At 45.9% G+C, this 11,244-nt stretch overlaps 1 protein-coding gene across 1 annotated transcript in view; it reads left to right on the top strand.

The window, feature by feature from the left end:
* The first annotated feature begins 1,354 nt into the window (after positions 1–1,354).
* Positions 1,355–11,244, top strand: part of RAB20 (RAB20, member RAS oncogene family) — a 28,398-nt gene continuing 18,508 nt past the window's right edge. The window contains exon 1 of the mRNA XM_056328974.1: positions 1,355–1,738. Coding sequence (XP_056184949.1) covers positions 1,567–1,738 — 172 coding nt within the window. The 5' untranslated portion in view covers positions 1,355–1,566. The remainder of the gene's footprint in view (positions 1,739–11,244) is intronic.

Below are 11,244 nucleotides of genomic sequence, written 5' to 3'. Positions count from 1 at the left end.
TTTGCACACCTTCAGGGAATCGCTTTGATTCAGTGAGCTTTTTTTTCCCAACTCTGGGATTGTGATGGGAATCCAGGCAGGAAACAGGAATCTGAGGCAAAGGCTGCACACACCACAGCAAAATATTGTCATACAGTGATGAAAGTGAAACATCCCCCACCTCACATGGTATTTCACACAGCCCTGAATCACATCCCATATTATTATTTTTGAGTCTCTCGTACAATTTCCCCCACCCCCAAATAATTTAACATCTTTGCTCTTTGGGTACCTCCGGTGCTTTAATATCTGGTGGATACCTGATTCTGAACTGAAATTATTTATCACCAGCTACAGCTGCAAAACCACAAATCTGGGCAGTAAAAGCAGAATAAGCAAAATTAACTGGGCATGGCTTAAAAAAAATACTGCTACGCAGCTATTCCTTTTTAGCAGGTAAGCTAAAATCAAAACACCTAATAAATGCGAAACCCAGACTGGCTAAAAAAATTCTAGCAGTTTCAATGTAAGATATGCAAGAGTGAGGATGCGTGTTCGTTCATTTTGAAAAGTGCTGCTACCTGAACACTTCTGTGTGGGAGGAGGGACAGGAAAGTGATAACGGCTAAGTTATCTTAAAAATGCTGTTTACAGTTGTTTCCCCTCCAGTTGGTTTACACATTATCCCTTTCCTTGCCCAAAACTTGTAACATGTTTACTTCCCATCAAAGTATCTTTCCAGATTTCTTTGGCACGAAGAGAACTGATGCAAAACCGATAAGCTAGGTCTCTGGGTGATGTAAATGATGGCAGTTCTGACACCCGAACTGGAATTAAGCTGAATTACAGCAGCTGGGCAATTGCCTGTGAAGGTGGGTAGACCTGTCACTTGGAAAATAACCCCTAGTTCCCGCAGAACAGCTAGCTCTCACCAAGGCCAACGTGCCTGGCAGCTCTCACAGCCCCGTGGGACATCCCGATTTCGGAGCAACTTTCTGCCTCTGCCTTCGCGCCCTGGGAGGGGAGCGGGGGACGCGGGTTTCCCGCTGGGGCTCGGCGGGCTCCGCGGGTGCTGCGGGGCCGGTTACTTCGTTATCTCCGGCTGGAAGGATTGCGGCAGCCCGGGGCGCGCCAGGATCCCCCGCAGGCTGAGTGTGGCCGGGCTCCGGCCCGACGCCCCCGCAGGATCCGGCCCTGCCGTGGGGGTACCGGGGCGGCCGGGACGAGTCCCGCGGCTCCCCCGGCGCAGGGCTGAGCCGGAGGCCCGGGGGCTGGGGGGTGCGCGGAGCTCTGGCCGCCTCCCCGTCCGCGTCCCCTCCCCCTGGCGCCGGCGGAGGGCGGGGGCAGGAGCGGGGCCGGGCCGGGGGTAGGAGGAGCCGGAGCTGGGGCCGGATCGCGGCGGCTCCGGCGGAGCCCCCGAAGTTTGCGCTGCCGGCGGAGGGCGGCCCGCGGGCCTTGTCCCGCCGCTTCCGGGGCTCCGCCGCGCCGGGCGGAGCGGGCCGGCGGGCGCCCGAGGGAAGCGGGCGGGCAGGCGGGCGGCAGCCGACCGCCGGCAGGACGGACCGGGCCGAGCCGAGCCGAGCCGCGATGAAGAAGCCGGACGGGAAGGTGGTGCTGCTGGGGGACATGAACGTGGGCAAGACCTCCCTGCTGCACCGCTACATGGAGCGGCGCTTCCAGGAGACGGTCAGCACCGTCGGCGGCGCCTTCTACCTCAAGCAGTGGGGGCCGTACAACATCTCCATCTGGGACACGGCAGGTGAGACCCCGCGCGGTGCGGTGCGGTGCGGCCCGGAGGAGCGGAGGGGGGTGTCCCGTGTCCCCGGGGGTGTTTGCCGGCGGGATGCTCCGCTCCGCTCCTGCGGGACCGGTGAGAGCGGCGCTTGCCTCCCGCCGCCTCGGGCTGGGGCTGCCCGCCGACGCCGCCCGGGTTTCGGTCACTGTGCCTGTGTTTGTCGTTCCCCTCGTTTTGGTTGGGCCCGAACGTAGGAGCTGTCGGTGCGGGGTAGCTGCGGTCGGGTGGCCTCGCTCGGGACAGCCTCGCCTTTCCGAGACCCGGAGCGCAGGACGGAGGGTGAACCCCGCTGTGCCCCGGCGCGGGGGGCCGGCACCGGGGCGTCCGCCCTGCCTGCCCGGTGCGTTATTTCGGTACTACCGTAAAGCCAAGTCGCCTAAAACGAACAGTTTGGCGGTAGGACAAAGTCTGAAAAGAAACACGTTTTTGACGGGCCAAAAGGGGCCTCACAACTGCTAATCTGTAGTGTCTTTGGACCTGCTTTGCAAAACGTGGGTGTACAGGGGAGGCTGCGGTGCCTGTTTGCTTCCTTCGGCTCGAGCAGACGGCGACTGACTGCACATTCAGGCAGAAGTTGAAGAGGTTACGGCTTCTGTTCATCACTTCTCTTCTCGCTGCGTGCTTTTGAATGCCCAGTTGATACCAGCTGGTGTCAGACTTTCAAATACAGGCAGCTCCCGAACCGTTCAGACGTGGCTTGCTCTTTCCCTGCAGGAATAAGAGCCAGCACATAAAAGATTTAATGTGTGGAGAGCATGGGCTGCAGGCAGTTTCTCCCTGGGATGGCAGTGAGGGGTTGTCTGGCCCACTGTGTGACTGCAGGCAGCATCTCCGGGATGCGGGAGGGAGGGCGAGTTGTGGTTTGAAGCCCCGGGATGGAGGACGTGGGAAGGCATAGGGTGGAGAAGTAGTTTGTGGTCTTGGTCATATGAATATCTTGGTCTTGGTTATTAGGTCAGGAAGCTCTGCTCTGTCATGCTGAGGGCCAGAGTAACCTGAAAAATTGGGTCTATGAGCATTCTTCCCGTTAAATTGCTCACGTGAGAAATATCTTGTTCAATATTTTCCTTGTTTTCACGTTTAGCCGAATTTTGTAAAAATTCGTTATTGGCAACATGGAGAATGCAGGTTATATATTCTTGTGAAACTTGGGGAGCTGCAGCATCTTGCAATATTCCAGTTTCCTCTTGATGACGTTTGGGAGGGAAGTTCATTTGCTGTGTCACTTCATGTCATAATCTAGTCCAAAATGTCTTTTCCTGTGTCAGGAAGGGGGGAATGAAACTGCCGAAGTTATGCTGAAACACTTTTTGGAGGGGGGGGAGGAAATGGTTAAGAGCTTTTGCTTTTTGCATTTCTTAATCTATTACTATGGTGAAAGCCCTCTGCCAGTAGTTCTGTTTTAAATACACTTTCCATGTCCTTTGCAGTATTTTTTAACAAAAAATAAATCTCCTTTAGTTCTAGAATTGACATGTTTTACTGTGGGCAATTGCTGCTTGTTTCTAGTAGGCCAGACCCACGTGGGTGATTAGCAGTGGGCTTTGCTTCAACAGAGGGTTATCTTGGTGAGATTGTTCTTTGAGAATTTCCCTTATGACCTTCTGCTTTTTTTTTATCATATGTGATAAAATGAGCCCCTCCAAAGTTTTGTCTTCTGGTTTTACAGCCCTTTTTTCAGTCGTTTATTCTTATTGCAGTATTTTATTCACTGTTAGTTGAGGATTCGGGTTCCAGCTCTACGTGGGATCTGGAAAGCTCCAGAGCTGGTTCTTCATATGCCAGGTGAATCGCCCAGGCTTGTGTTGTCTCAGGGCAATGCAAGTGGATAGAGCTCCTTGCCTTCCCAGTGGCTGGAGTTCCCTCTGCACCCTGGAGCAGGGCCACTGCCGATGCTGCTGCTGCCTATGTAGCACTGCAGTAGAAGCTCCTGCTGCTTCCCAAGCTCAGCAGGGAAGCCTTGGAATCCTGTAGCAGGATTGCTGAAGCTGTATTTGCAGAGTGCCAGTTGAGAAGTAGTGTTGTTTTGTACTGAGGGTGGCATAACGCATCTTCCTTGCTCTTCTCTGTTGTTGGAGCGAGTACTCAGCCCAGCATCCCCTCTCTTGTGTTTCAGAGGCAGGTATGGACTCTTGCACTGTCTCCCTGTTGACTTGCGTTCCTGCAGAGCAATGGAAGTTGCCAAGACCAGGCTAGACTGCGTTGGGGCCCGTGGGCTCTGGGCTATTAACAGCTCTCATTAATCTTCTAAGAAATAGCAGCTCCCAGAGCACACATATGCTTTCTTGTGTCCTGTGAAGAAGGAAGGGACCTTGTGGGTGTTGCAACTCTGATGTTAACAAGGGGATTCAAAAGCCTGTGGGTTTATTTTTTTATTTTTCTTTTGTGTGGACCTTAAGCTTTTGCTGGCTATGTGTCTGCAGTCCTTGGGCTGTGGCTCTTATCTTTCTGTGGTGTCGCTGTCTTATCTCTACCAGGTGGGTACCAAGTAAGCTTGGAATTTTTGTAGTGAGGAGGAGTTTAAAATTTAGCTCTTTTGTCTGTTTATTAACCTGACATTGCGTACTACTGAATTCTTGTGAAGCAGTTAATGGATCATCAAATACAGATACATTGTTTTCTCTTGTGTGTGAGATATGTAGGGGAATCCAGAAAGAAAAGATCGTCCAGGAGATTAAACATTCTTTAGCACAACAATATGACAAAAGTAGGGTTCAATGTTTGCAGCCATCTTACCTACCTAAATACTGAGTGCTGGCTCCAGATGTCTGTCTTAATACCCCAATAGTACTTTACACCATGTACAATGTAGAAATATGGAAGATTTTGCCTAGAAAATGAGGCGATGTCTGATAGTAACTGCTACACTAGTTCAATACTGTAGTAAAATACACAATTATATAGGATTAACTGGAATGCATGTTCTTTTTTAATTTTCTTAGTTCATGTTATATTTGGTATGTGAATGTATGTTTATTTTTGTTGTTGCTTGCCAGCATTATTTTGGGGATGTTTATCTCCATAGGAGTCCCCTATATTTTACTTTCAGTTCTGTTTGGTTGGCTATTTGTTATTCTGGTATGGGTTAGGCAGTTGGCTGTAACAATGTAAACCTTGATAAACCAAAGCTTTGTTCCTGTAATAGGGAATTTTGTTTTTACAAGATTAGACTTTAATAATTGATGAGGATATCCGCAGTAGTGGTGATCAATCAAAAGTTAAATATGTGTGGATGTTAGTACTACATCAGTTTAATTGCTGATCTTCTGAATTATTTAAAATGTGTCATTTTTACTCATCACACTCTCGATCTTGCATCACTTCTCAGTCTGTTATTCAGAAAAAATTCACATTTTTTCCAGGAAGAATTAAATTTGCTTGCCAAAGTGCTTAAAATATATGTTTCTTATCATTAACACTCAGTAAATCACAGAAGTGCACACCTGACCTGTTCTACCAAGACAGCCCTGAAGTGCAAATCAGTTAGTTATTCTAGGGAGGGCTCTTTTGGCTGTAGGTTCACACCCCTCCTTATCATGGAAAAATCAGCTGCTTAGTCTAGTCTACATGTTTCATATTCTTACCCGCAAGTCTTGTAAAATGGATGTGCAGAAGTTGTCAGACTTGATTATTTTTTTATGTAAATGCTCTCAGAGCAAATAATTCAACATTTCCAGTTTTCCAATCTGATGATTGTGAGAGAAGTTATTTGGCAATTGCATTCAACACAAGGAGACAAATAAGCCACAGATGGAAAAATACTTGGCAGAAGTATCATATGCTTGCTATGTTTCTATGCTCTTTTTTTTTTTCCTAGCCATCTGCTTTTGACTGTTTCTCCATTGTCAGGGTCTTGGATAGATGGTCTTGTGTCTGACCCAGCATGGCTGCTGTTGTATTCTTGGTTTAGAGAATTATTTATTTACTACTTATATTCTGGTGCTGCAAATTGTATTTGCTGTTCTCTATTGGGGTCAGTTAGTGCAAAGGAGTAAAAAAAAAAAAGTGCATAAACTATACAAAAAAGAGAAACTGTAAACTTTTAGGAAGGCTTAGTCTCCGAAGCATTTGAGTGTATCCTTTGAGACCTTCATAGTACTATGCTTGAAATAGTATTTTTCTGAACTAAGGAAGGTAAGCAACAGCATCAGCCAGAAGAACTTTCTCACTTTAAAGGATTGAAGGCTGGAGATTCAGGATGTCAAAGCTATATATATGTATATGTATGTGTATATATATACCTATCTATCTTGTAGGCAGTGCTGACAGCAACTGTGGAGTAAACCAAAACTTCCTGCTGGGTGTTGATGGTACGCAGCTCTGAGCTAGCACATAGCCTTTTTATCTCAGGCAGAGCAAACACATCCTGAAGTTCTGAGGGTCTCTGTCCTGCTCCACCTTTAAACCTGGAATATGAATGTGTTTATTTTTCTTATTAATACTTTAATATTATACAATAACATACAATTATATATTATATAGAAAAATAAAATATTTTTATTAATTATTAATGTTAGCTGCAGCTCACAATGTTGTGGGAGTCTTCTTGGGTGTTCAGGCATGTTTTCTGATGCCTTGATATTTCAAAAGGAAAAAGTTGTTTGTGTGTTAGATTTCAGTCTCTCTAAATTGGCATCTGTTCATCTGACGGATAAGTGGTGCTCCCAGCAGCAAGATTTCTTGATTATTAGTGGTCATGTTCCCTGTGTTGCTGGCATAGTATTAGTGGCCAACTGGTAAGTTAATGACAAGTATTTCATAAAGTTCACTTTCTGATCCTGTAAGTGTATTTTAAGAAAGAGGCTGGGTTTTGTACTTACCAACAGATAGTCATGCAGCGTTATAATGGGGAAACGTGAAGGTTAACTGGGAAAGCAAACTTCCGTTCTTTTCCTTCCTTTTATCTTGAGCTAGCTGTCTGCATGTGAGAACTGATTTGACTGTTTTCTTCTGTGAATTCTCAGCTATCAGTTCATATTTTTACACCCTCCACTCCTCTATTTTGCACCTGCAGATTTTTTTGGTAACTTTTCACTTGTCAAAGCTGGTAGGGAGAAGGGAGATAAACATAGCCTGGAAAAGGCTTTTTGGTGGCTTGGGTCAGCTGCAGTTTATCTGTGTAACAAACGCTTACATCTCTTGTGGCTGGTTTGCTGGTGTCTGATGGATTGTGCTGCTGGGCATGTGTGAACTGCTCGGAGTTTTGGATCTCTGATCACCAGCTGCCTGTGCTGAGCTTTCTGGGGCTAGGTGTGAGTGCTTAGTTGGTAAGAAGCATTAGGTTCCTCCATCCCTTCATTAGGCTTTGAGTTCCCCCCTCCCCCTGAATTTATTTGTTTCGATGTACGCTTCCTTCTGCACATGTTTTTCTCCTGGAAGGGGGGTGGCCCAGCGAAGTTCTCAGAGGAAACCTGGGATGGGTCCGTGCTTGGAGTATGAACTCAGCTCAGGTGGGCTGGCCTCGGTGCTGCCCCGGAGGCAAACCTTCCTGTGTGGCCACCAGCGTCCACATTGGCTGTAGGGATGGAGGGAGCATGGTCCTCCATCATAGTGAAACAGAACAAAGAAAGAGTTGGATTAAGTGGCATATTTTCCTCACAAGTGAAGACTGATAGTAGCTACTCTGTGATGTTCTGCTGGTTTTGATTTTTGGAAGTAGAGGATTACAACAGCGGAAAAGAAGCTACTCATGAGATAGACGGTTTAGGTAGGTTAGTCCAAGCCAAAGAGGACTCGGAGGCATGTGCCTTTCTGAGCCTGATGGAATGGTGACAGAGAAGCAGTTGGGGTTGGGTGTTGCTGAATGTGTGATGAGGTATCTTTAATCAAGGAGGTGGCTTGTTGGAAGGGTTTAGGGGATATCACCTCAGAAAGTGTCTTGGGCATCAGGGATCATTTAGTGAGGAAGGTGGCTGAGTGTGTATGTGTGCTCAAGAGGAGGCAGCTTAACAAGATATGAGACGGAAATGACAGAGAATAAAATGCCTTAAGTTTGTTGCCAATGAGTCATGGCTCTGGGGCCGGTTGCCACCGAGAGGCTTTGATTTTTTTGCCTGTTGCCTTTGGGAAAATTATCATGCAGAATATGGTGTTGGCCCCTGCGTATTGGTTGTTCTTAATTGTTGCATGTACAACAATGGCAGCTGAGGACCAGCGCCTCATACACAAATAGTGTGGCTTCCCTGGAATTACTGGGTACAGTTATAGTCCCCCACGTCTTTTTCTTTTTCAAGAAATTTTGAGAGCAGAAGTTCAAAGGGGCAGTACGGGTAGCTGCTGAGAAAAATCTCTTGTGCATGCTGGGAAAACCCCTGAAGAGAGTTCACTGTCAGCAAGCTCCATATCTCAAGCTTCTGAAGCAGGTTCAGAGGCAGGGATAATGGTTTAGCTTTAGCCCATCCCTGGAAGCATGGTTTTGTTGTTGGGAAACAATGTACCAGGTTACTTTTTTCTGCAATGTATATTTTCTGAGAAGAGCAGAAAAACTTGGAAAGTGATTAAAAGTATGAAGAAATAATGAATTGTCTGGAGAAACTCCTGTTTTCTGTGTCCCACAACTTAAAAATGCAACGATACATAAGTAAACTCAGAGGCAGCAAACTCGGTGCTGCTGAAAGAGTGCTTTCATATGCAAATGAAGTAAAAATATGGAAATACCTTGACAGAGTGAATTGTGAAAAATACACATCAAAAAGAAACAGGAGACAAAAGTAACACTTTGTTTATTCAGCTATGGCTAACTTGCTTTATTGAATGAGGAATTTTGCTTCTAATGTGTAATTTCAGTACCGACTCTTGGGGAGGAGAGCTAATGGGGAGGGTAAGCCACTTTGTTGTGACAACTAGACATAGACCAAGATAGATGCTGCGTACGAACCTCTGCGGTAACTTCTGTGTTCCAGCCCCCACATTAAATCCCCACTTTGCACGCGGTATTTAATGATAGCTTGCAAAGTGACTGTGCCCTTCTAGCCTGAGTGGGAAACTGCTTGACGGTTCAGTGAGACACTCTCTGAATAGTACCAGTGACCCTGAGGTCTGTGCAGTCAGACCCTGAGGTCCAAAGCAGTCCGGTGGCGTTGCAGCTTGGCAAACATTGGCAGCTTTGGAGTCCTCGGTAGCACCTCAGCTTCTATAATGAAAAAGGTTGTCTTTGCTTTACAATATTAGCCTGGAGTGAGGCTTGAGTTTGAGAGTCATGTTGTAAACGGGGGGGGGGGGGGGGGGGCGGGAAAGGGGTTAATGTCGACTATTTTTCAATAGCATCTGCGTGGAGGGTGGAAGGGAGAACAAGAATGTGTGTTTGTTTAGTCTCTGGTGCATGTCTGTGTTCTTGTTTTTCTGTGAGAAATGTGCTTCTTGCTTTGGCTGATACAAATGAGTTTGAAGTCCTTGAATTGATTGAATATGTCTATCTTAAATCCATGTTTTAAAGCCCTGGATCCCAAGTTGGAGAGGTACTGAGAATCTTCATAACGAAGAGTTTGTGCCTTTGGAATTGCATCCTTTCTTCCCTGCTTACTGGAGAAAAAGGTGTATTTTCCAGATACCTCTGTCAAAATAGACTTGTCAGCTGAAAGGTTAGTTTAAGTGTTGACTGCTTTATGACAGTGTTGAAAATGTATGAGGGAGGGAGGCATGGACAAGAGAAGTGGTTGGTCAAATAATGTAAATGCAGTGGCAAGGCCGCTGATGAAAATTGCACACATATGGAAACTCATCATTCTGGTGGATCAGAAGCAGGTGGGAGAAATTGTAGAAAACTTCAAAAGGGTGTCCAAGAACTGGATTGTTCGCTCAGTAAAACTAGTCTGCTAGTAAGGTGTGTGCAGAGGTGCACATAGGTGTTCTGTGCAAGAAAGCAAGTTATTAATACCCAGTTGTACTCTTCAGTTTGACTTCAGTATTTGTGAAATGTATGCCAGAGCTGCCTAAGAAATCACCAGTCTTCCAGCAGTTTGAGTGGGAGGGGATGGGATATTTTTCCGCCCAGTAGTTCTCTCTCTAGCTGAGTAAATAGTGTTGAGCAGAACAGCAAAAAGCTTCGTTAGCTGTAACGTAGAGATGAATGTGCACAAACTCGTGTTGACTCAAGTCTGGTAACTTCTGGGGTCCCAGGCACATTCCGTAATGGAAAACAAACTATTGTATGTTTAGGTGCCTGAACTTAGGCAGTCTGGGCTGTGACGTCTTGTTCTATTGACTATGCAATGAACTTTGACTCTTTCCTTTGGAAGGAAGGTGACGGTAGCTGCTTAAAATACAAGTACAGGACAGGTAAGTAGCAGTTAGCTGTGTGGTTTTACAACTACTTCTTTGAGAGCTCATGTATGGCAAGTACTTTTCTTGTTTCATCTCACACATACATAACACGCTAGGGCACACAAATGTCAAAGCCAGGGAGGCTTGTAGCCAGCTTCACAGTGCCTTGGCTGAGCTGCTCCTGATGCTAAGGCTAGTTTAAGTAGCTTCACGCTGCAATTACGTCTTATGTCATAGATGAGTTGTTTGCTTCACTACAGTTACTATCTTGTGTTGAAGCCACTAGCCATGTGAGCTTCCAAGTGACTTCTCCTGTGGCAGTGTTTCACTGCCTGAACTGAAGGTACAATTAGTAATTCCTCATCTGTGTCACATTATACTATTGCAAAATATCAAAACAAGTAACCTTTTTTTGGGTCTCCATCGAGAAGGACGCCGAGTCGGTCGGTGGTGGACACATCTGAAGCCATTAAAAATCATGCAACAGAAAGAATCATTTTCTTGCCCAAGTCTGAACGATTTGATTTCTTCCAGGTAAACCATCCTGGGATTTGATCAAAAGGCATCAAACCTCTGATAAATTCCTTTTCCTGCGCCTGTCATGTTAACTATTAACTTCATCTGCAATACCTGAAGATATGCCTAGGAAATGAGATCTGAACTTGGTGATTAAACTTAGCTTATGCAAGTGCTACTGCTGAGAGCAGAGGTGGTCGAAGGAAATGAGTTTTTTTTGCTCTTAATTTGAATGAATTCTCCTTCACCACAGAAGATCCAGGATAACATCCTTTAGGACAACCAGCTCAGTAAGCATACAAGATTTCCTAATCCTATTAACCTACCTGAGCGTGGAAAAACACCAAATCTAGCAGAGAACTTCTTAACATTGCTTTTTTACAGGGAGTTAAATAATCAGATGTGTTTGTGACTCTTGTGGTATATCTTTCCATCTCTTAGGAAGCAGACTAGAATTGAAGTTGGCTTTGCTTGGGCCACCAAGGAGCCATTCATGGAAGAACTCTGCTGACAGCATAAAGACTTGTGAGCTTGAATTTATTAGTGTTTTATAGATAAGCAAAACCAGGAAAATGTGTGTTTGAGCTCTTGCCTTTTCACCAATTCTGTTGGAGTGAAAATACATTTCAGTCTAATTTGTAGCATGGTGGACACTTCATGTACAGGACTCCAGGAGGGGAGACATTTAAAAC

The sequence above is a fragment of the Falco biarmicus genome, chromosome 2, assembly GCF_023638135.1.
Source record: "Falco biarmicus isolate bFalBia1 chromosome 2, bFalBia1.pri, whole genome shotgun sequence".
NCBI classification, from domain to species: Eukaryota; Metazoa; Chordata; class Aves; order Falconiformes; family Falconidae; genus Falco; species Falco biarmicus.
This window is presented reverse-complemented; position numbering and strand designations above follow the sequence as displayed.